The 27,325-nt window shown below is 41.3% G+C and overlaps 1 protein-coding gene across 3 annotated transcripts; it reads left to right on the top strand.

Annotated features, from left to right (window-relative positions):
• The first annotated feature begins 226 nt into the window (after nt 1-226).
• P4HA2 (prolyl 4-hydroxylase subunit alpha 2) lies at nt 227-26,783 on the top strand. 3 transcript variants are annotated; one of them, XM_084216048.1, is made up of 16 exons: nt 227-263; nt 1,405-1,514; nt 6,922-7,014; nt 8,666-8,762; nt 9,911-10,062; nt 11,517-11,654; nt 12,491-12,730; nt 14,363-14,568; nt 15,340-15,516; nt 18,958-19,028; nt 19,268-19,367; nt 20,308-20,361; nt 22,731-22,790; nt 25,039-25,107; nt 25,507-25,603; nt 26,319-26,783. In XM_084216048.1, the coding sequence occupies exons 3-16, from the start codon at nt 6,933-6,935 to the stop codon at nt 26,387-26,389; spliced, it is 1,614 nt and encodes a 537-aa protein (XP_084072174.1). In that variant the 5' UTR covers nt 227-263; nt 1,405-1,514; nt 6,922-6,932; the 3' UTR covers nt 26,390-26,783. The 3 variants fall into 3 exon arrangements, 2 of the variants coding, with proteins under 2 accessions (XP_084072174.1, XP_084072173.1); XM_084216047.1 differs by lacking the exon at nt 22,731-22,790 and adding an exon at nt 22,859-22,924; XR_014616530.1 differs by lacking the exons at nt 25,507-25,603; nt 26,319-26,783 and having other exon boundaries at nt 22,731-22,924; nt 25,039-25,100.
• Nucleotides 26,784-27,325: the final 542 nt, after the last annotated feature.

Raw genomic sequence — 27,325 nt, forward strand, 5'->3', positions numbered from 1 at the left:
GGATGGAGCAGGGGCTACAGAGGTGTGTGAGATCCCTCTGGATCCGCTCTTCACCGTGGAACAGCCGCTGCGAGACCTCGGCACAGCCCGGGCGGCGCGAGCGGCGGGGCCGGGACGCGGGCGCCGGGGCAGATGCGCCGCTACTCGCGGCATTACGGCGAAGGGGGCGGGGCTTCGGGCGTGAGGGGGGCGGGGCCGACGGGAGGCGGGGCTGGAAGGGCCGGGGCGCTTCTAGAACGGGCGGCGGGAGCGGCGGCTGCACGGTGAGCGGGGCTGGGGCAGGCGGGGCAGGGCTGGGGGCACAGGGCTGAGGCGAGCAGGACAGGGCTGGGGGCACAGGGCTGAGGCGAGCGGGACAGGGCTGGGGGCACCGGTACGGCCGGAGCCCGCGCTGAGGCGAGCGGGGCAGCGCTGAGGGCACAGGTACGGCCGGAGCCCGCGCTGAGGGCTGGGGCACAGGTACGGCCGGAGCCCGCAGCACGCTGTGCCCGCTACCGCAGCCCCCCGGGACTCGCGGGGGTCCCGCTGCCGGGAGCCCTGAGCGCTGCCCGGCCGCGCGGTCCGAGCGCGGTGCCGGCGGCTCAGCCCTGGCGAGACGCGGTTAAATCCTCGCTCCGCTGCTGGGGCCGGCGGGTCCCCGCGGGCCGGGCTCTGGGGGACGGCGGTATCGCAAAACATCACGCGTCTTTGTAAGCGTGTTAGAGCTGTCATCGCAAAAACGGTGGAAGAGCTTGTTGCCCTTCTCCGCGTTGTTTGGGTTTGATAGGGCTGGCATTCCCGGTTAAATCACTGCCAGCTGACTTTGCCAGCTGCGTTAACTGGCTGTGCGTGTTCCCTGCATGCCACAGGCTCAGCACAGAGCAAGCCGTGGCTTAAGCTTCGTAGAGGTGTTCAAACCGCTTTTGTTCTGCTCCTGTCTCATTTTATTTTACTCTGAGCTTTGTTTTCAAAAAAAAAAAAAAAAAAAAAAAGCTTGTCCCTACACAGTTGTGCAGCTGAGCTGGGGACAAGCCAGGAGAGCACAGGCAGCTGTGTGTGACCTGTGTGATGCAGCGACCGAAGCCTCGGTGGAAAAGGCTGTGCAAAGGCAGGGGAGAGCAGCTGCTGAAAACTGAAGGCACTATCTGAGTGTTACCACAGCTCAGCTGGGGCACAGCAGCTTGGCATGTCATAAGATGGCAAAACATGCCTTTGACTAGACAGGAGTAATTTTATTTCAGGAAGCAAAGAATGTCCTTGTAACCTGGAAGCAAGGAGGAGAGAGGATATGTAAATAAACGCTATTTTTGGGACTGTCTGACTTTGTGATGTTTGGTATTTCTAGCCAATAATCACCCCTTTTCCTCAGTAGTAAAGTAGTGTTCCCCAGAAGACATTTTTGTAACAAAACCTCTTGCTCTTTAGTTTTATAGGTGCTCTGTGAGGGTGGAGTGGAGCTAGAAGGCTGCTGTGGCCGTCTTTACCAGGGTAATATTTCATCTTTCTGGCATAAGGACTTGGAAATAATCCCACAGGTGCGTTGTGAATATATATATAGCAATCAGTAACTGCCATTCACATTTCACAAGCAGAACATTATACTGCATTGGTAAATTGGCACTGCTGTGACACTAACAGACAAGAATGTGGCCTCTTGCTAATGCCATAATTTCTTAGGATTCAATTTTTTAATGTGACTAATCATACATTGGGAAGCAGTGCAGGAATTACACACTTCAAAGGGAGTAACAGCAGAGGGAGCAGGGTTTACCAGTTAGCATAAGAAATTTTTCACTGAAAGTTTAAGTCAGGAATCCAATCTGTTTATAATTTCCATGCTGTGTGCATTGGCAAACTTCCAAAGAAGCTAGCTGTAAACATAGATATTTTTCCTATGACTAGTTCTGATTTTTGTGCATAGTTTTCTATATGTCAGAGATATGAGAACATGGAGTGTGAAAGCAGGCATGTTCCAGGGTGATGTTAGAATAGAATCAACCTCTGAGATAATGCCTGATTTTAATTAAATTGAATTGAAAGAAACAATTCACTGACAGCAGACCTTTTAATATGAAAAGAACTCCTCTTATTTCTGAACAGGAAGATACTTTTAATGCTTTATATGGCAAATGATAAGTTATTTCAAGTTATTCAAGTTATTTTAAGTATGATGATATACCAAAGTTATGGCCTTTGCACAGTAAAATGCAGTCTAGATATTAATGCTAAAAAAATAAGCTGTGGTGGAAAAAGCCCAGAGTCTTCTTGTCTTGATCAACACTGTGGGATTTGACTCCAGGCTGCTTTATGAAGGCAGACCTTGCAGAGTGAGATTCAAGTGTATTTGCTGTGCCTTAGACTTGCATCAGTTTTGTTCTCTACTGGAGTGTGGAAGAAATGTTTTGTTATGGCTTTAAAAAATTACTGGGAGCTAATCAAGCTGATGATGGCTGCTAAGGTGGTTATAATTTATTTTATGTTAAAAGAAATGCCAGCAGTTTTGCATGGTTGTGCTGTGTCCTTGTTAATGCTTGCAAATAAACAGCTTTTCCTCATTTTCTTTTGGCTTGCCTTGAGAAGCACAAGGCAATCACATTGCTGGTTTTGCTAGGTAATTATAATTGGTTTTAGATGCATATTAAAATGCTTTGTAAAGAAAGGCAGTGATGTTGGCATAGGTTGCTTCGAGCAGTAAAACAAGTGTGCTCTGGAGGAAGGGGCTGGGTTGAATGCTGGTGCATCTGAGTCATGTGATAATGAATTTCAGCTTTGAATTACTTGTTTCACAGTCTTCAGCCAATGGTGTAGGTTTTCTTTCCTTAATATTTAATAACTTATAAAATGTTTTATAGCTGCTATCATGTGCTGGGTGAATCTGCAAGACTTGAAATACTGCTACAAGTGAATGGTTTTATGGCTGCCTTTCTTGGTTGGTATTGAGAGAAGTGCGTCCTTGGCATCATCTTGAAAATCTGTTTATAATTAAGCCTATCTTTTGGCTCTTAATAAGTAAGCAGCCTTGCAAGATTTTGGTTTATACCATTTTCTACTTAGATATCATTAACCTTATTTACAGCCATCAGTACTGATAGCAGCTTAATGCCTACTTTTGAAGCTCCATTGTTTGTGGAGGAGAAAGGGATGAAGCCATCTGCAGCCCCAGTTCAGTACTCCTTGGTGTGTCTGCAAGCAAGAGGATAGGGTGGAAAACAGTGGCATTTGGAGGAGCCCCAGACAGATCTGTCTCATCCAGCAGTCCAACTTCAAACTGCAGTTTGAGGATGGACCAAATTTCAGGGCCTCAACTTTGTGTGCACTCATCAGTGGCCTGAGGTGATCTTGAATTAGTGATTTGCTTGTTGGATTTCACCATGATACTTAAATGGAAGCAGCTGCTTTCAGAGTGATTTCCCAGGTGTCTTTAACAGCACAGACAAGCACAGAAGAGACAGACAGACTGTAACCCTTACTTGTGTCATCAGCTTGCATGTTGTATTCCAGTAGCTCAAAAAAATGGTATCTTATTCAGATGTTGACAATATCTGGTTATGATACTTTGTCACACAAGCTTTATTCCTCTGCAGCAAATTCTGGGTCTGTAAGCATGGAACCAAGAACAGTACTCTGCCTTAATGACTTAGAAGAAACCATTGCTGTGTGCTCTGAAAAAAATTTCCCCCAACTAGTCTTTGGAAAAAGCGGTGACTTTGCTTGTAGCAGGTTGGAGCAGTTAGATTGCAGCCCAGGTTCCCACCTCCCCTAAAGAAGCCCCATAGCAGAGGGAGTGCTGTCACCTTTAACTGAGGAGTGGAAGGACACTTATTTTTTTCTGGAGTTCATGTGATCAAAAAGTGTTCACATATGAGTACAAGTGACACTCTGGTCTAATTTACCACAATAAAGGGTATGACTTGTATTCTTTATGTTGTACAGACTGGTCTTATGTTGGTTCCACTTAATTTAATTTTCCTGCATGAGGAGTCTGTGCAAATTTGGAGCTGGATGTAGGACTTGCTTTTGTTGTCCTTATTTTTAGTTAGGCTGTCAGGCAAGTGGAGTTCTCTTGTACTATGGTGAATAAAGGAGACCATAGCATATCAGTGTGATCAGAAGTAGAGTCCTAAAGACCCTGGATGTAATAGGCATTTGTTTCCTCTTCTGACCTGAAAAAAGTCCCTCCCTTTTGGCTAGGAGCTGGCCTATGTTCCCTGTGACTGGGTATGAAATTCAGAGTGAATGAGAAACCGAGAACTGTGGTAGATGTGCAAGCAACTTCCTTTTAATAGGTCAAGTCTCTATTTTTATATCTTGTTGATTATGAGGTTTTCAGAAAGCTTATTTAATAAAGAATTCAGTCTAACCTGTGGAGAAAAAATCCATCCTTGTGTATTTTGTCTAGAACTTTTTTCCTTCTGCCAGTGTTCTCTGAGCCTGACAGCACTCTTTCCAGTAATGATTCACTGATGTCTTATACTGTAAAGAAGTAAGAAAACCCAAAACCCACAAAAAAAAAAAAAAAAAAAAAAAAACAAAACCCAGAAATATAGCCAGTATTTGATCTACAAAGGCTTGTGTTTGGCATTTCTATTTGAATAAAACACACTGCTTTACAAACATTTGTCTCCATTATTGAGGCATGAGCTGCTCATGCTCCTTCTGCCCCTCTTGCCCTCCTTTCAGCTGGAGTGGGGTGGGCACATGTACGTGTTGCTGTGCACACATGCTCCTGCCAGCCAAGACTGTGGTTATTCAGCCTCCTGTAATTCATTATTTGAGCTGGTTTTCCCAGTAACAGCTGTGAAAAGAATGTATAAACAATCTGCCAACCCTGCAGCCAGGTGTCCTGCTTGTTTGAGCAAGAGCTGCTTTCTCTTTTTACTGAGGTCTCTGTTTATTGACTCAAGTAAAACTGAGTAGGATGGTAAAGCTGTTGCAGATCTGCTATAAAGACAAGCTGGTAGCTGTAGTACTTCTTGGCAGATTTCCTCAGCCATGAGAAAACATGGTGAGGAGGTGCAGGAAAGTGTAGAGTTGTTTTAACTGGAATATTCACTTGTAATTGTTCTCCCAGGCTTTATGTTGTGCATCCAAAAAACCACTCCATTAAATGATGGCAGACTATTCAGATGGACAGATGAGGCTTAATATATCCAAATTAATGTACTTCCCAAGTGCACTTGACTTGCTGTGCTTTCTGCTACATCACTTATTGTGGCTTGTAATGTTGGCAGACCTCTGCATGGTACTATTCACTCAGCTTTATTCATTTCTCAGATTACCCATGTACTAGTTCTTAACTAACTTAAACAAGCAGTTTGGGAATATGTGGTTTGCAGGAGGGTGAGAAACAAAAGAGGGAAAGGAGAAGATTTTTTATGATACTGTGAGACGTTTTCCTGCTTACTCATGCTTGCAAACTATTGTGGTAAATGATTCTGATTCCTTGTGTAGTCTTGTAAAGCAATCAAAAGAATAATTTAAAAATAATCATCTTGCCATGTGATAATACACAGCAGAGGATAGAGCTATTACTAATATTTTTTGTGGTGGTGGTGTCACTGAGGATGTATTTAATCTTTGTTTCTGTGGTACTGGTGAGCCCAGCTGAGGGTGAGAGTTTCAGTTGTGCTCTGGGCTTGAAAGAAATATCCATTTTTCATCTTTTGCCTTGTGGATATTTCATCTTTTGGAGGCAGATGTGTGGAGCCCAAGGGAGCAAGTTAGAGTTATTGCAGAATTATCTTGATTCCTTCCTATTTGCTGCATTGCTTGAAATTTCAGGATGTTCCATGTATTTTTCTTTAATTTTTCCCTTCCATTCCCCTTTCTCAGGTTAATTCCATTTTGTCCCCAGAAGTTGCATTTTTACTGTGTTTTGAGTTACTGGGTCACACGTGGTAATTTTGAGCCACCAGTTTGCCCAGTTACATGGAGTAGGAAATTGCTTCCTGAGCTGAGGTTGAGAGTTGTCACCTCCCTTGTGACACTGTGCAAGGGTGTGCCAAGAGCTCCATGTTTGAGCAGCAGTGCTCCTGCACGAGGCTGGCACTGGTGGCTGCTCCTGCTTGGTGGACAGGCAGCTCTGGAGTGAGCTGGGGACTGATCCCAGTGCAGTGCTCCTCACAAACCCCCTGGAGAAGGTGTTCTGGTCATCAGGTCTCCCAAGAGGCTCTTCTGTATGCCCCTTGCATCCCTTGCTTCACTTGACCTCATCTGCTCAGACTGGCTTTCCTCCCATACCCCTCAGGCTGTGCTTTTGGAAGTGGAACAATCTGCTTTCAACATCCATCTCTGGGGCTGGGTTTCTAAACTGGCACAGCCTTTGAAATACAGAAGTTATAAGGGCTGTGCCCAGAGGCCAATATGCTGAGATAATGCATCTTGAATAAGCAGAACTGGAAATTTCACGTCTAACTTTTCCAACCGTTGCTGCCACTTCTACACTACAAAATGTTCTATTCCTCTATTTGGCTTTCTCACTATTTGTGTTTCTAGACAGTTTTTAAGTAATGGAGTTTTATAGAATGCTATAAACCCATTTAATTTAGACTTCTATTATTATTATTGGAAAATAATTTGTGGGTGTCATATTTTCCAGCTCTAGTTACGTCTGACATGGAAGGTGCTGAACTGGTCTTGCAAAAGAGCTTTTTCTCACTTCTCAGTGGACAATATGTATATATAGTTTCCCTTTTCTCTTGTGGGCTTTCCAGTGTCTTCCATGTAAATCCCAAAGAGTATGCAAAATAGTATTTGATACTGTTAAGTAACAGCTCCTATGGTTGAAGAAGAGTTTTTTCAAGCTTTACAAATTAAAATTCAGAGAGTCTAAATAATTTTCATGAGGTTAAAATGACTGAAGATAAAGGTTAATGCTTTGGCTTGTTTCTCACAAATAAGTTAATTATTTTTAATCCTCCTTTTCCTTTTAATTTTTTACAGGTATCTGAAAGATGAAACCCTGGCTGCAGTTGATGTTCTTCCTTTGTGTTTTCCTGATCTGGCATGCAGAGGCAGAGTTTTTCACCTCCATAGGTGTGGAAAGAACCAGTGCATGATTTTGTGATATTATTGTGATTGATAGAACTGCTAAAATTGTCATTTGAGGCATATGGCTTTCTTCATGTGGCCCTGGCCAACACTGCATTAGGAAAAGCTGCTCTTCTGCAGCATCAGTGCGATTTTTTTGCAGTTGGTTGACTTAGAACATTGACCAACATGATTCAAGTTTCTCCTGGACCTCTGTCAGCAAAATAAGATGGGCTCTGTGTTCTGATAGGATTTGTGCATCTGTTGTCATCTTGAACGGAGCATACCACCTTATGCTAGAAAGCTTAGTCCTGAATTTGAGTCATGGAAATAGTTTGTGGTAAATATGTGAAGTTTTTATTTTTCCTCAGCAGCCAAAATCTCCTGTCTTCTCAAAAAGCTGAACTTAGCTGTCAGAAGAAAAAAATCAGTAACTCCCTTACATTGTGTGTTTTGCTAGGCCTGAGTAAATCCTGAAGAAATTGCATTGTAATGAATCTGTAAAATAATTTGATTTTTATGAGAATTTAGTTCCTGTGTTCTAGTAGGATTCAACCATGTAGAGCTTCAAATAAGCACAAACTGAGTTTTCTGCTGTTAATTGGTCTAACATTTTTCTGTCGAGTAGTTTGGGGACTTTTCCTCCATAAGGGCATTAGAGGCTGATTAACTGCCACTGGCTGTTCTCCAGAATGCCCTTTGAGTCAGTGGAGCTGTTTCTGAATGGCAAAGCTCAGAGCTCCTGGTGGGTTGTTGTGCTCCACTGTGTGGAACTGCTCAGCCAGAGTCCTACTGCCAAGCTCCTCACGTGCCCTGTGGCTGGCTGAACAATATTTAACTTCATGTGTATTATTTGCTTCTGATTTTTCTAAGTAGCATTTTATACAAAGCTGCCATGAAGGATCACCTTCTCTTTACACTCACCTATTTCTGAACCTTTGCTAGCTCTGAAAATAGCACATCCTGCTGCCTTCTATCTGCTTAATCATGCCCCATTCATAATTACTGTGGAATGCTGGAGCTGTGGTTGCATTTATGAATCTAATAATGTTCTTTCATTTTGGGCTTTGAAAAGCCAAGTTTGTCATAGCAATTAGGACTGATATGTTGGCAATTTCCACTAATGCTAATCAGGAGAGTGTGTGTGAGTCTATAAACATTAGTCTGAAATTCCTCTCTGTGTAATGTTAGTCTGTTTCCATGGTTGCCCATATTGTAAAGCTGTAACTTTAAATGATGTTAGTGATTACACTAGTAATTTGTTAGTGTGACCTAATCTGTATCCATATGTAGAACAGATGCTTTGGCAACCATTTGAATCTTTTGTTGCTTTGTCTCTATAGCTGTATGAGTGTCAAACCTTTATTTTCATTGTCTTGCTTGCACTTAGTAAAAGTAATTCAGAGGCAGAGGAAGGGTCAGAGCAAAGCTGCATGAACTGTTGAAGCGGGGACTTTAAAAGCCCCTTGAAGTATTTGAATGCCAGACCTATGTGTCCAATAGCTCTTGTGGTGTATAGGCATTGAAGTGCACACCCTTAATTTGTCTCTTGTTTGTGATTGTTTTAATAGCCCTGGAGCATTTAAGGTTTGTTTCTGTGCACTTGGGAATTGTTACTTTTTTAGGACTGATGAATATTTGCTCCTACTCTTTTTAGGTCAAATGACAGACCTGATTTATGCGGAGAAGGACTTGGTACAGTCTCTACAGGAATATATCCGAGCAGAAGAGAAAAAGCTCTCTCAGATTAAAAGGTAGGGGAGATTTGTGAAATGAAGGGTGACAAAATGGCTCATTTGTATTCAGTCACACCCCACCTCACTGGGAGAGGATAGGTACTAACTTGGTTTTATTTATTCCCATTAACCTACAAGGGTCCCTGCTTCAGATATCATTTGGAATTTGATTCTTTAGAAATGGTGCTCTGGTGAGATCTCCCCACTTTGCCTTGTCCTTGTACCATCACAGGACTCCTGCAGAGAGGATACATCAGAGTCATATCAGAAGTCTTGTCATGAGAGCTGAATGCCTCTGTGTGCCAGTGCTCTGTGCTGCATGTTGTTTCATGCCATCAGCCCTGCTTACAAGAGCCAAGTGTGCCAGTAGCATTTACTAAATCTCTGGATTCCTTCCTGTGTTGGCTTTGCCCTCAGGGACAGTTCTCCTGCCTTGTTCTCTTCAGGTGCCAGCCTGGCTGCAGCACATCTCTGATGTTGTCCTGATTGCTTGGTTCACTTGAAAGGCTCTTGCTGACAACTGATACTTTGTGTCACATAGGAAGATTGTTAATTCTCCTCTAGCCAAAAGCAGTATATACTGGGGTGTGACAGGAGGATAGGCTGCATGAGGTGCAGGTTCAAAAGGGCCAAGTGCCTCTAGAAGGAGTTGTGCTTTCCAAAAAACTTCTGAGATCGAGGCTGTATGTGTCAATCTGACCTTCCTTTGGGAGTGTAGGATGAGAATAGAGTTATGGAGTAGTGGAATGGTAGGAATTCTGGTCACATAGACACAAAATGTTCCTTTCTTGAAAAGCTGCCCTTTGGAGGCAAAGCAATATCCTTTTCAAGTATTGGTTAAGAGAATATCTGTTCAATCTATGAATAAACTGGTATTTTTAAGGCTTGTTACAACTGAGATGCATGTCTGCTGAAGTCAGGTTTAAAATACTAAGCAGGGAAATACTTTCCCTTTGAAAGAGACTATAGTAATTTAAAAAACCTTCACTTTATCCTTGTGAACTTGAAAGGTTGAAAGCTAGTTTTGACAGTAAAAGCAGCAATAATTTGATCTAGATGTGTAATTTGAATGATTTAGGAAGGAAGATGTGCATTCATGAATTGTTCTCAGGCATTTATGAATGCACATCTTCCTTCTTAAATCATGTGCACACTTCTCATTCCAGCTGGGCTGAAAAGATGGATGTACTGACCAGCAAATCAGCCTCTGATCCAGAAGGGTATCTGGCACACCCTGTAAATGCATACAAGCTTGTCAAGCGTTTGAATACTGACTGGCTGGAATTGGAAAACCTGGTTCTTCAGGACACAACAAATGGTAAGGAGTTACAGGGGACTGCTGTCAGGAGGCAGCCTTATGTTCTGGAAAACCACAAGCTTGGCTGTGGTTTAAATATTATTGCCAAGTTTGTTTAAAAAGCAGTTAAGGACTTGACTTGTATGTACTGATTACCCAAGCGAGTGAAACTTGCAACTGAACACGTCTTAGTCAAGACTCAGAAACTGTTTTATTTGGGGAAAAAGGGAGAATGGGACATGTTTAAAGCTGTGCTGGTAACTGTTGAGTGTTATTGTTCTCTTGTTTATAAACTGCTTCATTTGCTTTCCCAGTCTGTTACTTCTCTTGATGATCAATGTTTTTTGACCATGTTGATCAGAGAATAAGGTTAAGAATTAAAATGAGTCCCATATTGAACTGGTGGAGAAGCTTTATCAGCCCCAGCGTTAGAGTTGGCAGATGCTGTAGTCTGTCAAAACCAGGATAATATATGATTGCTATCTCTAAACCTGTCCTAAATCAAATGTTTCCAGTACTAATCCTTGGGTTTGCATCATTTTTTCAAGTGTCTGCCTGAATTTGCTTGCTTACCTTTTTTAAGCGGAGGTTTATTTTTATTGGACTCTTGGAAGGTGAGGAAAAGGTGGTTGTGCTTTTCAGGCAGAACACCACGTGGTTTCCCTTTCTACTCTGCATATGCTAAAGTTTAGGTACGCAAAAGTTTTTTCCAGACAAGGCTTTTATTGCCTTTTGGAATAGTTATCCTAAATGGAAATAAAATACTCAAGTCTATTGAATACGTCTGTCGCTAATTTTTTCTAAAGGTTTCTTTTTCCAGTTTGGCTTTCTATATGATTAGAAATGGTTGGGCTGTTTTCCTTCAGTTGATGGCTTCCTCTTCTGCCCAACCAGCCTGCTGTGTAACTCTGACATGTTTACTTAGTGCATTTAACTTCATTTCTGACTATCACCTTGTTTACCTGTCAGGTTTAATTCTCTCACTGAGTAAGGCCCTATGCTAGTGAGGGGATCCTGGATCAGGGTCTCTGTCCCTGGAACTGAGACTTGAAAAGCTCTTGTGGCTTTAGAGGTTGGAATACCAAGTTGGAGATCATTGACCAGTACAACAACCTGAAATCAGTTGTCTCTATGGGTATTGCAGGAGATTTGATGAAAGCTCTTCAGTTTTCATGTCAGAAAGAGATATTAGAGGACAATGAAGATCATTATATTCACATTGTTCATCAGTAATTTCGTGGCACAAGAAAATTGAGTTTAGCTATTTATTCTTTATTTTTTACTCATCAGTTATATTTCTTGAAAAGGGACAGAAAACAATGTGTTTATAACTTTTGAGCCTAATAATGGCCTTTAAATCTGGGTTATTTGAAACTTAATTCTCAAGCCAGAGCAGATGTTTCCTCTTCTGTGTCAATCTTGTGCTGATATTTATTCAAGCTCTGGAAGTAACATCTTCCCCTTTTACTGCAAAGGCTTTATTGCAAATCTTACAATCCAGCGTCAGTTTTTTCCAACTGAAGAAGATGAGACCGGAGCTGCAAAGGCTCTGATGCGCCTGCAGGACACCTATAAACTGGATCCTGAAACCCTCTCTCGAGGGAACTTGCCAGGTAAGTGCACCAAGGTCTCCTTGGCTTTAACAGAAGGAAGTGGTAACATCCTTAAGTTCTCTCCAAAAGCTCTTTATAAAATGAGGATTACCTGGTTTTGCCACAGATGTTTCAGAAAATTTCAAGAGGTACTGATATATCTGATTATTAGCCAAGTCCTGATCAATATTTGCTTTTGCTGCTGCTTATGAGACACGTACTGAAACAGGTTATGGTGCCTACCAACATGGTGTTTATTAACTGAATAGGCTTCATTGGTGTGTGGGTAAATGAGCTGACATAATATTTTTATTTGTTGTAAGTATTACTAGCGATTAATAATTAACTAAATTTTAAGTCTTACATGTGCATCTTCTGAGCTGGAGCAACTGAAAATCAGTGCAGTCACTCTCAACTGGACACCCAGTTTGTTGAAATCAACATCAGCTTGCTTATGCACAAATACAGATTTACAGTGAAGACAGGCTGGTTGTGCACATAGTCAGCATGTAGTCAGGCTTCTCTGATCATCTAACAGAGTTAATCTGTAGGTTAGGTCAAATCTATTACAATGTTAGTCTGCTCTTCCTTTGTCTACAAGAGAAAACAATAGCTTACCACAGTAACTTCTGTTAACTTCCCTTTGTTTCCAAAGGAATGAATTAGAATAAAATTAAGATAGTTTACTCTTTAATTCTGATAGTGATAACTTTAGTACTGAACTTAAAATATTGTCAAAGCATTGTTTCTTAGAAACATTTTTGATGTGTGTATTTACAGATACTTCTCAATGTGTCCCATGTATTTAAGGCAAAGGTGCTTGTGTGGATTGCTGAAAGCTGTCTTTTTGTTTTTAGGAACAAAATATAGATCCTCCCTGACAGTTGGTGACTGCTTTGGCATGGGGAAGACAGCCTACAACGATGGGGACTATTACCACACTGTGCTCTGGATGGAGCAGGCCTTAAAACAGCATGATGAGGGGGAGGATACAACAGTCAGCAAAGTAGAGATCCTAGATTATCTCAGCTATGCTGTTTTCCAGTTTGGGGACTTGCACAGAGCCATGGAGCTCACCAGGAGGCTGATATCCCTCGGTAAGAGCAAAGACCACGTTACTTTAGCTGGGAAGTGCTGCTGAGAGCAGTCATGGCCCATCCACATTGATGAGCTGACTGGAAACGATATCCTGACAGATCACTTGTAATAAATGTGGGTCCTGGAAAAAAGTCTTTTTATACATGAGGTATCTTTAGCAAGCTGTCTTACGGTCCATGCTGTTGTTACCCAAGGCCCCAGTGTGTCTGCACTCACTGCCTGTGTGCTTTGCTGGAGTGAACTGAGATGCTGGGGTTAAAGCCTTGCTTGTCTCTAGTGGAGAATCAAGGCTACTACAGACATAGGCAGTGCTGCACCCTCTGTAAAGTCCTACTGACTTTACATATACCTCTTTATTCCTCAGTGCAGGTACTCACTGCCTGAGATCTTACAGTATTTATTTCTGAATATTCAGAACAAACTTAAGTTTCTTAAAACCTCCTTTTATTTCTGAATAGTTTTTAGCTTTCCTTTGAGTAAGCAAATAAGCTTCCTATTCAGCTTGTCCTGCTTCCTGCAGTGGAAAGGTCTGTCCTCTTCATCTAGAGTTAGCATTACCTGTGTTAGGTATTTGATGGGTTTTTTTAATGAGCTGTGGTTGTTAGTTTAGGTATTAGTATCTTCCTGAGAGTGGGTGAAGCCTTCCTATTGGAAAATATTTATTAGTCTAGTTTCAGCAGAATTCTTAAATTAACATTTACAAGAATATGAATATGCATTGAATCTAGCTCTAGGGGTTTAGTACTGATCGCAGAATGCAAATCCTTATCAGCAGCAAACAGTGGAACACAGTTGGCAGTCCCTTCTGAAAGCAGCAGCTTCCTCTGCTCTGGGCTCAACTTCCCTATCTGGCCACTATTACCCTGTGCTCTAATGAGTGGTGACTGGAATGAGCTTTTGGGTTGGTTCCATGAGATAAACACAGTAAAGTTGGGAAGGCCAGAAGGGAAAGAATCTGTTGTAGGTAGTAGCATCCAGAAACACAGATGAACAAGGAATTGTTCCTTCTTAGTTATCTGGGGTAAAGTCTATTGATGATAATTATTGATTCTTACCAACATCATTAATAAATCACTAGTATGTCCAAAGATGCTAGTGATCCAGGCTCCTTCCCATATAACCCTGTTAGAGCTACAGATGGATGCTGTAGGTGGGCTCAGAGCTTCCCAACCTGAGAGAAGTCTTTGGGGCTGGACTCCACCACAGTACTTGGCTAAAGTGTTCTTGTGCAGTGTGGGTGAGGAGCATGGTGGAAAGGAGGGGTACAGCAAGTAGGCTACCTTGGTCTCTGCTTATGAGCTCTGGTGATCTGCTCATCTTGGGTAGAACTGGTCAGAGAAGTTGAGAGAAAAGGAGGAATGTGAAGAACAAAAACTTGTATTCTTTTTCTTGGAATACAAGTTTTGTGATGGGCTCTTCCAGAAAGGATTCTTTTGTGTCCTTAGTGCAGCTCTCCTTTGCAAAGACAGAAGCTTCCCAGTGTGGATTTTCAGTGCAGACTGGAGCCAATGCCTTTGTTTTCCTGATAATGCTTTAGGAAGGGAAGAACTGTTGCTGTCTTGATACAGGGACTTGTTTGTACTAACAGTTTCCAAAAATCTCCATTTCTGTCTGGTTTTCTCCCATCGAAGACAGCACCCATGAGAGAGCAGGCAGTAATCTGCGGTACTTTGAGAAGCTGTTGGAGAAGGAAAGAGAGGAGAAGGAAAATTCAATAAACAAGACTGTGACAACCACAGAAGCTGTGGTGCAAAGTGGAGCCTATGAGAGGCCTCTTGACTACTTGCCAGAACGTGATATCTATGAGGCCCTTTGCCGAGGTGAAGGGGTGAAAATGGTAAGAGACAAGAATTTCCTGACTATACTGCCTTTGCATAAGGGTGGTCAAGCTTGGTGGAACATATTGTTTTTCCTTCTGTGTAGCTCTTTTGTTAAGAAAAATTTAAGTTTGGTTCTGTCCAGGCTGAGATTTGTATCTTATATCTTGGCTTCTCAATCTTTAGCTGTTACACACAAACAACTCTTAGCTGTACCTCTTAAGGGTTGTTGAAAATTGATTCTCCTCAGTCTGTCTACTCAGCTTTTTCAAAGTCAGCTGTACTGATACAAAAGGAGGCTTTTTCTCCTGAGAGCTGATCATGCTTTACCACACTCAGGTAATCACATTATTCCTTCCCTTTTGCATCTTAGACATGTTTTCTGGAGTGACTATTTTGACCAAGTGATTTCCAGTACCTCTCAACAAATACCGCTTCAATTCTTAGTCCAGGGAAAAGAACCAATTTATTTCATCTGTATAGTCTTAATTATGAAAACCAGACCTTTTTTTTACAGCTCACTGCTTGTGTAGTTCTTAATCTGTAATCTATTATGGTTTAATTCCCCTGAAGGTTAGTATTTCAGATGCTGCTCAGTGGTATTTGGAGCAGGATATCTTGTTTTTAATCGCAGTGAATTGCAGAATTGCTCTTGTTTACCTCTTGTAGCTTCTGGTCACCTGATGGCTTTTACCATGTGTGTGGAATGACGCTCATCTTCTTGTCTTGCCTGTTTGAAGTTCAAGAAAAGTGGTTGAGCAAACAATGCTTTGTTTGGCATTTTGTTTCAGACACCTCGAAGACAAAAAAGGCTGTTTTGTAGGTACCATGATGGAAACAGAAACCCTCACCTGCTGATAGCTCCCTTTAAAGAAGAAGATGAATGGGACAGTCCTCATATTGTGCGATACTATGATGTCATGTCTGATGAAGAAATTGAGAAGATTAAACAACTAGCTAAGCCAAGGGTAAGTCTCCCTTTTTCCATCTCACTAATAACTGCCAATTCCATGCTTCAGTCTCTATTAGCAAGGACTAAGCAAAGGATTTGAAAGATCTGGTTTCATACTACAGATGATACACTGCAGCTGTGAGCCTAAAGGGAACGATTTTGAAACTGCCTGGTGATGTAGGACCATAAAGCCCAGGCTCCCAAAGGTATTTATGCATTGTTGCACTTAATTGTGCAAAGTTCTCAGTAAATGGCTTAGGAAGCTTTAAGAAATTAGAGACTTGAAAAGATAAATGGCTGACTTAAAATGATAGGAGTAGGTGTGCAGTATGTCTTGAATATGCCTTTTGAACTGGAGCCAACTTAAATGAGATTTAAGAACCCCAAATCTCAAGAGAAGTGAAAAGAAAAAAATGTAAGTTATGCTAGAATATTACCTAGAGGTTTGGGTTTGTTGGTTTTTTTGTTTGTTTGTGTATCCTGGCATCCACTGCTTCTGTTCTAAACCATAGATATTTCTTGTTACTAGTGATATGAGTTCTGGTGACTCTGCACACTATAAAAAAGGCAGCTACCTCATGCAATGCTAGTAATTTTCTGTTTTTTCTGGAGGTGGAATATCCTGCCTGTCACCTTTCTGGCAAAAAGTAGTATGGCAGTGTGATAGTAGTAGACGCCCCCATAGTTTTTCTGTCAGGTCTGAGCAGAATGTAAAACTGAACAAACCTTTGCTTACAGAGGAGTGGTTCATTTTAGCACTCTTCAGGCTACCATTATGAAATATGGTACTAAAATTCCAGTGAAGACTTACCCTTCTGTAAGTATTTCTAAATGTAAGCATAAATAGTTAGAAACAGATTGAGAAACTGATGCTTCCCAGGATCATTAATAACATGGGATGTTTGTGAAGCTGGTCTTCTATGACTGCTAGCCAGCTAGGGAAGTGTTGGCTGAACACTCCTGTCTCAGTGAGGAATCTCACCTCCTTAAATGGAGAATTTTTCCTATTACATCATAGTAGAAAACTTCAAGAGCTTCAGATAAAATGGAAGTATTCACATAGAGCATATCACTTAATCTGTTTTATCAAATAAAGCACTGTCTGAAGACTGCTATTTTTTTTTTGGTTCTTCCTTTTTATTCAGAGTTTTATGGAAAGTCTTAATGCTTGGTGTCTGAATTTTGCATATATTAGTAATGTTAGAGAAACTTTTCATGTAATCTGTGTGGTGTAGAACTGCAGTCAGTCCTAGAAGAGTAGGTAAATATTATAGCCTTAAGATTCAGATTAAAATTGTCAAATTTAAAAAAGCAAGCATTTCCTTTGTGAGTTGTTTTTTTTCTAAACTTCACCTGCAGGAATAATTTAAATTCTGCAGTACTACTGAAATAATGGAAAATGCAAGTCTTGTGGTGAGATGGTCCTTAATAAATACAGCTTAATTTTAGCCTGGGAATTTTAGTTAGGAATTATGGAAGCTTTCAGAACTTCACAGAACTGTGAAATGTTAGTTTATTTTAGGCTTAGAAAGGTAACCACTTTGTTTATTCTAAAATGCATTTGCAAGACATTTTTACTTTTGAGTCCAAGCACTTCAACATTATCTGCAGTTTACACTTGCCAATACTTTTTGTAGAGAAAGAACATCTGTATGTGATTGGGAGTAGCTGCAGTTGAGTTGCTTTTTATGCTTGTTTTGCAAAATGCAATCTCTGTTATTCCACTTCCAAAAAGTAGATCCAGCTTTTCAGGCAATCCATCAGAACTGGCTGGGGAGGGTCAAGAAAATTCTCCGCTCTATTGATGAGGATAGCATTGAGGCAGGTCCAGTATAGTATAAGAACCATATTCTGAACAGGCAAGAATATGGCATGAAGTGAGGAGGCATGGATATCTGAGCTCATGCTTACAGGGTTTCAGCAGTGCAGAATTTCAGAAGGAAATAACAATGGAGAGTTTGCTAAACCAAACAGACTCTGAAACAATCAGTGAAGCTTCTGACCAATGAAGGGTGTTATGATTTTTGGAAGCAAATGCCTCTTACAAGGCTGATTTCTCCACCCTGAGAGAGGAAGCCTCACATTTATCAGTTGCTTATACCAACTGAGACATAGATTGTGTGTCTTAAATGAAGAAACTTGCCTATCACAGCAGATAGGAAATAATATCAAAGCAGTCAGGCTTATTTGAGTTCTGATTTATTTAGATCATATACTAGGTGCAGAAATCAAGCAAGCATGTACAAGCTTGAAAATGGCAGCAGAATGAAAAGTCTGGGAAGCAAAATATATATCCCCAAAGCTATGCTTCACTGTACCAGTGAAGAACAACATTCAGTCAGTCTGGCTCTTCTGTTATAATTTATACAGGCGAAATCTGGAACAAAATAACAGTGAGTCAGAATTACAGCAACAGCTGTGCCAAGAGCTCTTGTATAGGGACAAGACAGCTGACATGGAGTGTAAAGCTGGCTGGAGACTTATTTGAGGAAAAATGAAGGAAATAATGACTGCATTCTCTGAAGAAGAGGCAAATAAAAAGGCCTTCTATGACCTATAATTAAGTGGAAGAAAAGAGGTATGATTTAGAGTGTGTGTGGTTGGCAGGAGTTAAATTTAAATGTGGTCTGAGTTTACAGTCAAAGAAAAGAGTGTCCCAGTTCTTGTTCTCAGCTGCAGGAATGAAACCAAAGTGAGCTGGTATATTGTTAGCAGTCATCTGTCACTCTGACACTACAGCAAACTATCAGTTTTGCCAAGTTCCATTTTTTTTTTCCTACAGATTTGGTCATATGGCCTAAATGTGATGGTACTCACTGTTTAAAATGTTTAGGTGTGCTGTGCTTTTGCAGAGTTACCCTCATCAGAGCTAGATGTTCCAGGCATCTCTCCCCTGGAAAATTGGAGCATGGAAATGTTGAGAGTTGTCTTTGGGAGTTTTCTACTGCTGGGGATTTGCTTGTCCCATAGTTTGTAACTTGTTCTGTAGACGTTTTCACTAGTTATTTTACATCTGAGAATGAGGTTGGGGTTTTAGTCCATATGAGGAGCAGGCTGATTAAATTCATGGACTATCCAATGATTTTCTCTTTGCTTGGAACTTGGACTTCATATGTTATTAACTTTTGTTGTTGTTCCCTCTTGCTAATATTGACTCCAGCAGTTTAAAAAAAGTGCCTTCAAAACCTGTTCAGCAATCAACTCATGGATTTAATCAGTATCATGGCTTGTGCAGTCCATCAGACTTTTTCCAGGATCAGATGCAGGTGATGGATTGTACTTGTGTTTCTGCATGTGTGGTTTTAGCATGAAATCAGATCACATTCTAGGTTGAAGCTCTTTCATCCAGTGAGTTACTGAAGTTGGACAAATCAGGTTTTGTTTTTGGTAAGATGTGAGAAATTTCCTGTCCTGTAGCTGATGTGTTTCTTCCCCCTTGGGATTTTTTTTGGCACAGCTGGCACGAGCCACAGTACGTGATCCCAAAACTGGCGTCCTTACAGTGGCCAGCTACAGGGTATCCAAGAGGTAAGCAGAGGGAAGGGCTGAGCTTCAAGGTTTTTGTGCTTAACAGCTGTTGTTTGCTACCTCCTATGTCTGAAAACCTGAACTGCTTTGCATGTAACCAAAGCTTCCCCAACAAATGCATGGAAAATGGCTCTTTCAGCCATTTTCTGCCAGACAAAGGGCAGGAGAATCCTTCTGCCTTGGGAAATGTGATGTGGTGATTGGCATTGTAAAATAATGTGTTGCTATCCTTCCCTTAGCTCATGGTTGGAGGAGGATGATGATCCTGTTGTGGCCAAGGTGAACCAGCGAATGCAGCAGATCACAGGGTTAACAGTGAAAACAGCTGAGCTCTTGCAGGTTGGTGCACTGGCTTCATCCTGGAGGAATTAACTGCTGGTTAGGGTGGTCTGGTGCAGACAGATGTTTTCCCTGTGTGTGCCAGGCAGAGAAGGGTGGAGATAACAAAGCAATATAAGATAACTTCATGCAGGAATCTGATATTTATCAGTTTGTTCTGAGGGAAATGCCTAATGCTTATTTTTCAAGTCTGCAAAAGCTTATTTTCCTAGTTCAATGTTTCTAAGACCCAAGTATATTTTGCTGTAGTCTCATATGAATTCTGATCTTTGGATGGCTGCTGGGAAGAAGAGTGCCAGTAGTACAGCACTGCCAGAATAGCTGTATGTTAGTCCATTCACTTTTTCTCTTCCTCCATGCTCCCTGAATTCCTGTTTCATAGCCTGATAGAAATACTCTTGATTACAGGCTATTCATGGAAACAGGTAAGTGTGTAGTGATCTGGGAGATACTTTATAATCACATAACATGCTTTAGCTACTCTGAGGATCTACTTAATGTAAGTGAAGAGGTGCTTTTAAGTTAATTTTCTGTGAAGCTGGAGAGGTATTTGTATGTAGCAGATCATACATGAGTGGCACAGAGTCCAGTTTTGTCCCCTAGGCTGAACTCACAGGGAGCTGCATGCTTTCATCTGCCTTTCTTTGAGAGGAAGGAAGCAAGAATGTGGTGAAACTATTGCTGCTGAATGTTAAACAGGCTGTTGTAGTGATAAGTGCAAACCCTCAAGCTACAAAAGGGGAAAAGCACTCAAGTTGTTTCTCATCTGTGTACCTCAGTTCCGGTAATCTAAAAATAAATGAAGTGTACTAAAGATAATCATCTTGCCACAAAGTGCTGTTTCTCAGAGCCTGCTTTGGATTTCTGAGAGCAAGTGCTATTCTGCAGTAGTCACTTGCAGTTAATACATATTTATGTGCTTCCTTCTTCCATGCTGTAGGTTGCCAACTATGGAATGGGAGGGCAGTACGAGCCACACTTTGATTTTTCTAGGGTAAGATCACACTTGCAATTATTTCTTAGTGGGGTGGGGTGGAGGGAACAGTTTGGTCTGAGAGAACTTTTGAAGGTGTTTTCTGTTAGAGCATTTAATATGTAGCCCTGTTGCATGGATGGATTATGAATTCTGGAAAGCCTTTGCACTGCCTTCTCTGATGCTTTAAGTTCAAAAGAATAATGAACAAATCTCCCTGCTTACTTTGGGACCTCGATTCCTTACACAGTACAGAGACTCTAAAAGAGTCATGCAGCACTTGAGTGTGCTCTTTGCATTATTTTATTTGTAAGTTGAGGTCTGCAAGCCCTGGGTTATGAGTCTGCCTTGTCCCATTAGGCTTCTGAGTTCAGTGATGTTATCCAGACTCTGCTTTGCTGGGTGCTTTAAAGCATTTTGCAGGAGCTGTTTGAGGAGGAGATATCCTTCCACCTTCCTCCTGAAAAGTAAACATTATAGAAATCCTTGTGGGTTGTACAGCCCCTCTGGCAGACCCCTGAGAGTGGCTGCAGCAGTGGGGTCTGAAAAGAGTTCCCTGGCTTGGTTTTGAGGGCAGTGCTCCAGCACAGGTTGCATGTACAGGTGGTAGTGCTGGGTCTTCATGAGGCACTAGAGGGCTCTGCCTGGCAAAGAACAGCTCTGGTTTGCTTTGGGAGAAAAGAAGGCAAATTTTTAATAATGACCCTCAGCAAGCTCATGGACGTGCTAAGCATACTGAAGAGCTCTGGTGACTGGTAACTTCAAATATAAAATCCATGTGATGCCTTGGTTTCTGTTGTGTTTCAGTGGGATCTGGCATAATTCAGATTGTCCCAGTGGTTTTACCTGGTAGGAGGGATTGCTGCAGCCAGAGTATACAACCCAATAATTGAGTGCAGAATTGAAGCCTCCCAGCTTAGCACTGTTTAAAAAATAAAATATGAGTTTTAACACTATGGAAGCTTGTATTCATTAGTTTTGGCCTATTCTGAGAATTTTCCTCTTAACTTCAAGTCTGCTTAGTTTCCTGAGTTGAGCAAGTGTTCTTAAATTCTCTTCAAATCCTTTGAACTCAAGGACCTCAGGCATCAAATTGGCCACTGTGGACTTTACTTTTGGATTAGGATCTGGAGCAGAGCTCTACTTGGAACATAACCTTGGCTGCATTTGTCAGCTGAGGCAAGGCACTTGCAGAGGTTGCCACAGTTCTGGTCTGGTCCTGCAGGCTCTCTGTGGATCACAGACTTTGTGTTGAAATAGAGGTGCTGCTGTGTGTCCCCAGCTTCTGATTAGCCTTGAAGCTTTTTATTCCCTTGCAGTTCTCAAATAGAGGCACTTCAGTAGCTGCCTGTTATTACTTAGAGATTTTATTGGTTGTTCAAGTTAGATTTTTGCTGTTGAAGTTCAGAAGTCCATAGTTGGACCTGGGTTTCACAGCAGTGGCAGTAACCAGGGAATTCTGTGTATCTCAGTGTTCTTATGTTAGCTTTTTTGGATTGGATTTGCATATGCAAGTCTTGGGGTTTTTTATGAACACATTTTAGGAAAGACCACTTGTTTATTAAAACATGCTTCAAGCAGATTGAACTACAACATCTTAGACATGGTCACTGTGGTTTTCCCTGCTATTTGTCTTTTTCAATACTGATTTACTGTTTTCTTTAAATGTTGAACATTACTGCTTTTGTGTGTAAAAATGCAGCTTGATGTCTCCTGACTGGAATGACTTCCTGACTATTAGCAATGTAAATAAATGTCTAATTTCATTTTTTTGAAGGAAAGACACTGGTATTCTACATGTTCTTTCTGCTTCTACACTGGCACCAATGTGATCTCAACTTCCACAAATGAAACTCAATGGTTTTTACAGACTAAAGACAATTTGATCTTTTTGATGTGGTCTTTAGTCCTAGACAGGCAACCACCTGAAACTACTCTATAGTTTGGTCTGCTGTCAAAACATGCATTTGCTCTTCTCATGACAGTATTTCTTTGAGTTGTTACATTTACAAGACTGTTATCTAAAGCTCACTGAAGATTAATTTTTTGTATTCATGTCAGTTGTTGACTTTGGATCAGTGCCCAGGACAATAATGGCCTGTTGTTGACCTTACTTGGATAACATCTGTGCCACAGGCCCTGAAAGCAGTGCTTCTCTTCTCCCCCCAGAACTGCTCAGTGCAACTTCTCCTCGTTGCATCCAAGTGCTCTGTGCATGCAGCTGTGCACCCTGGCTGCAACTTGTGATGGCTTTAACATTGCCCTATATCACTTGTCCCCTTTCCATTCCAACTCTTTAAATTGGGCTTGAGGATCTCTGCAGAGCTGCACGTAGGTAGCTCTGGTGAGAGCCTGTTGGGAACCCGGGTTAAAGTTGTTGTCTGTTGCAGCGACCCTTTGACAGCACACTCAAATCGGAAGGAAATAGGCTAGCGACGTTTCTTAACTATGTAAGTACCTCTGTCTGTCTGCTGTCTGGGAGCTCGAAATTTGCAGTTATTCTCATTTAATTTTATAGAAAGATGAGCCAGATGCTTTCAAGCGGTTAGGGACTGGAAATCGTGTGGCCACTTTTTTAAACTATGTAAGTATGATGATACTTTATGCATTGAGTGTAACTTGAGCAGCATCTTTTTACAGCTTGTGCAGTTGGTTGTTCGTAGAGATTTCCTGGCATCTGGCAGTAGGGATTTCATTATTCCTGCAAGCATCAGGTGCTGTCCTATCTGAATTGATAGAACTTTGGTGGTATTTAACATCAGAGCAGAAAATTTGAATATAGGACCCATCTTCTTTTGGTCACTCTGCTATGGAATCTTTTACTTAAGTGGATTCCGTGGGGGAAAGGAGACTTTGGCTTAATTCTCAGAGGGAAATACGTGGGGCACTTATGTGGTATGCTTTTGGAGAACTTGACTAGCAGCCACTTAATGTGAGACAGTCATATTTTTCCACCACTGTTTGACAGCACGTGATGTTGTGGTCTGTGATCCTCTTCCTCAGCTGTGTGGCAAAGCCAGAGCTGTGCAGTTGCTCAGCACAGGTGCTGCTTCAACAAACGAAGGGAGGCAGAGATAAACTTGGTGCAATTAGGTTACAGTGCAGATTTGAAAGATTTGTTAGTTGCATGCATTATACAGCCCACAGACCATGTACACTGGAATCCTTAACAGCTGCCACTGGGAATAGTGGCCTTGTTTTCACAGTAGTCTTCTGACACTATTTTATCTATCAACCTGTACCCACTATATCTTTAGGACCACCTCATCTTCTGTGTTAAAGATTTTAGTGATATAGCTTAAATATTTTATCACATAATTTTAAATTTGTTGGCTGACATCATATTTGAGAGTGAAATGCAGCTCAAAACAGAACCTGAAACACTTTCAACTTGATATGGCAGGGAGGGATATAATCTTCAAAACAAGAATTGGAGTAAGATGGGCAGCTGTGAAATATTCTGCTGCAAAGAAATTTTAATTTTAAATTGAGTCAATCTTTATTTTGTTTGTTTCTCAAAATTGTGGATGAGCTTTGATTTTAAAGGAACAGTACAGATCTCTGCCAGTTGTACATGGTCAAAAGCACTTTGTCCTTGTTTGTCCAATATAGAACTCATAACACATCATACATGTACCACCAACCTTACTAAAAAGAGTAGTTGTGTGGCTAAGATGTGTATTAACTTGCAAGGCTGCATGTACACGCTTTCTAGCTGGAAGGGGCAAAAACCTGTGCACCTTGGCATCTGATGCCTTTTTATTGTACCAAGCAGGAGGACACCAGAGTAGTAATAACATCTTCTTTAAACAGAAATCCAAGTTACAATAGGGATTGTGGGGACTTGGGTAGTGTAGTAATAGTAGTTTTTAAATTTGGTGGGAGTTGAATCTGACTAATTTGTTTCTTTTAATTAGAATCTGAGCCAAAGCTTATGGATTTCAGTGGAAAGACATTCTATTTTTAATGGGAGCATTTCTAGAAACTTTGGGGTTTGAGTCATGTCTAGAATTTACAATAAATCCATTGTTACTGATGAATACAATAGGGTTAAATTCATTCCAGTGTAGTAGTGCAAAACATAAAGATACATGGTCTTGTTTAGAGTCACATAGCTGTAGCTGTTGAAGCTTGAGCTGCCTAAAGCACTTGAAACTGCATAAGGCTGTTGGTGAACAGCACGGAAACAGTGCAGAAAGAGAGGCTTTCTAATAGTTTGTGTTGTTTTTGAAGTGGTTGACCAAGATGCATAAACTAAATTATGAAAATGAGTTCCAAAGGCATGGTTTCAATTATGAGGAAATATGTGGTTTAACAGACACTTATTTTCCTAATTGGATCATAAAGTGGAATGAAATTCTTGAAACCAGCTTACTCTGAGGTCCTCTCTCTTGTTCTAGAGTATTAGCTTATTAATATTGCAGGTACACAACTTCTAGTGGCTATTTGAAGTAGAGGATACATAATCTAGGAAATACATACATAGATATACATAACCTGCACAAAAGCCTTCAGCTGAAATAAAATGCTTCAACAGCAGGTACTGCTTCTGCAGTTTGTGCTGGTTGAAGTGTACCCTCCTTATCAGTGCTGCTTGTAGAGGTGCAAGTGGAAATATCAGGCCTTGGGGCATTTGTAGTTTATGGGACTGTATAAAAGGCCTTGCAAATGTACAGTTTATGGACTTTGTTTTCTCAGATGAGTGATGTAGAAGCTGGAGGAGCTACAGTTTTCCCAGATTTTGGGGCAGCAATATGGCCCAAGAAGGTAAAGTCTGTTTGTGTTTGGGTTTATTCCTTCTCTCTCCACTTACTGGCTCTCCCTCAGCACAGTCCACGTAAGTCAGCTGCTGTGACAAGTGCAGTTCATTGCAGCTGTAGTGATCCTGGAGACTAAAGGGCATCTCCCTTTGTTGGTAATGTGTGAAGTGACCAGTTTCTCTGTACAGCTGTTTTTAACAAAGTAAACTTGTCTTCACTAGAATTCCTCTGTCCTCTGAACATGGCTGTACTAGAACAGGACTAAGAGTTTATGTGCTGTTGATGGTGACCTGTTAAAGTGCTTCCAGCTGCCTACAGCTGAATCCATGGGCATCCTCCTCCCCTTACTTTAACCTGGTTATGTTGACTAGGTTCTGACTAATCCAGATCTGATCTCGCTTTTCAGGGAACAGCAGTGTTTTGGTACAATCTCTTCAGAAGTGGTGAGGGGGATTATAGAACAAGACATGCAGCTTGTCCAGTACTAGTAGGGTGTAAATGGGGTAAGTAATTCTTCTTTGGTAACAAATCCTGAAAGAAGGCTCATGTATGTAAAGCTGGGGATACACTGACCTCTTATGAAAGCATTTAATAACCTGGGTGCCCCTTCAACCACTGGAGTCATTTGGCCAAAATGAAATTTCCTGCCATTGATCTCATGAAGTATTAAGCACCTGCATTGTGCAGCTATAGCTTTTTTAGTGAGTTTTTGTGTCACTGGGTTTGTGTAAAGTGTCAGCATCAGAATGACCTGGATTATCACTTGGCTAGAATCAGGTCTATTCCTACAAAGACCTGCCCATAGTTTGAGCTGCAAAAGGATGAGAGCTCCTTGTAAGGTAAATGGGAATGTCTGGACATCAGAAATTTCTGCTTCCTGCTGAAAGCTTATCAAGCTTCATATCATCTGTTCCCATACCTATATCCCCTAGCCTCCAAGGTATGCCCCTGGAGTGCCAGAGCATGCTGACTGTCAGTGATACAAGCTCCAGAATACACTGTTGGCTCTGTTAGTGTTGGCTCCAGAATTGTTCATTGGGGAAGATCCTTTCTTTCCCAGCCTTTTGCATCTTTCCATGTGTTTTCCCTTGGGTGAGTAGAGAAGTATAAGCATGGATCCCCAAACTGAAAGATTTTACCTAAAGTATCCATCTAGGTTGTGATGGTACCCATGCTGGGTACATGGTGATAACTAATTCCAGTTCCCTGTTTCCACAGTTTCAAACAAATGGTTTCATGAAAGAGGAAATGAGTTCTTAAGACCTTGTGGGAGAACAGAGGTTGACTGAACTCCAGCCTGCTGCAGACCTTTGTTTCTGTCTCCTTTTCTACTGTTGTTTGTTCCAGTTCATTTCTAAGAAATGATCCATCTTTTTCTCCAAGAGTCCTGGCACTTTACTACAAAAGAACAATAAAATATGTAACACCTGTGAAAGAAAGTAAATGGCATTGTACACATTCATGTGTTTTGGTTGCAGTTATTTCCACATTTTCCCTGCCTTCCTCCCTACAGTCTCCTTCTGTAGTAGGGGTGCAAACAGTGCTGTGAGCAATTCTGTTTGTTTGGGTGCTTGGTCTTGTGCCTTTTGTACCTCAGATTTAGATGTTAAATATTTCTTTGAACCAAAGTTGGGGGTTTTTTTAAAAGTTTTGTGTACATGTTGATTTTATTGTATTTCTATGGATCACAAGTTTTAAAGCAAAAATAAATGTTCTTTCCATAAAGTGATTCTCTATTTGGAGTCCTTGATTGGTGCATCAGTGTTTGGTTTTAGGGAACACGTGGCTTTTACTTTTCTCTGAAGGCCTGCTGCCTTGTTGCCCTTTTCCTGTAGAAAATACATCATGATTTTGGACAGTGTTCTGTCTCGGCACCTGTGGAAATCAGTAGGATGTTTTGCAAGCAAATCTTAATCTACTTTTGTAGAGTGTGGAGGAAGGTTTTGTCATGCCCTTCAGGGAGGCTGGGAATAATCATTCCCTGTGATTCTCCTTTGCCCTTTGGCTTTGTTAACATGTGAGTATTGCCCCCAAGCCAACACGAGTTCCCATTTCTGAATCCTTTACAAAGAAATTAGAGTTAATTGCTGAAAAAAAAAGCAAAAGTTATGGAGAAACAGGCAAATATTTCAGAAATGTGGGTGCTTGGTGTTAATACTGGGCTTTTATACCAATATGTGGCTGTGCAGCTGAATTGACTTTGGAGCCACACCCTGCTGTCTTCT

This window comes from Fringilla coelebs, assembly GCF_963513975.1.
Source record: "Fringilla coelebs genome assembly, chromosome: 15".
Classification (NCBI taxonomy): Eukaryota; Metazoa; Chordata; class Aves; order Passeriformes; family Fringillidae; genus Fringilla; species Fringilla coelebs.

Bases quoted from the DNA above. Each gene is read 5' to 3' on its own strand.
- P4HA2 (XM_084216047.1), top strand. From the start codon at position 6,933: ATGAAACCCTGGCTGCAGTTGATGTTCTTCCTTTGTGTTTTCCTGATC. The intron at 19,029-19,267 runs GTAAGCAGAGGG...TCCTTCCCTTAG, and splicing joins AGCTACAGGGTATCCAAGAG to CTCATGGTTGGAGGAGGATG. The intron at 22,925-25,038 runs GTAAGTATGATG...TTGTTTTCTCAG, and splicing joins TGGCCACTTTTTTAAACTAT to ATGAGTGATGTAGAAGCTGG.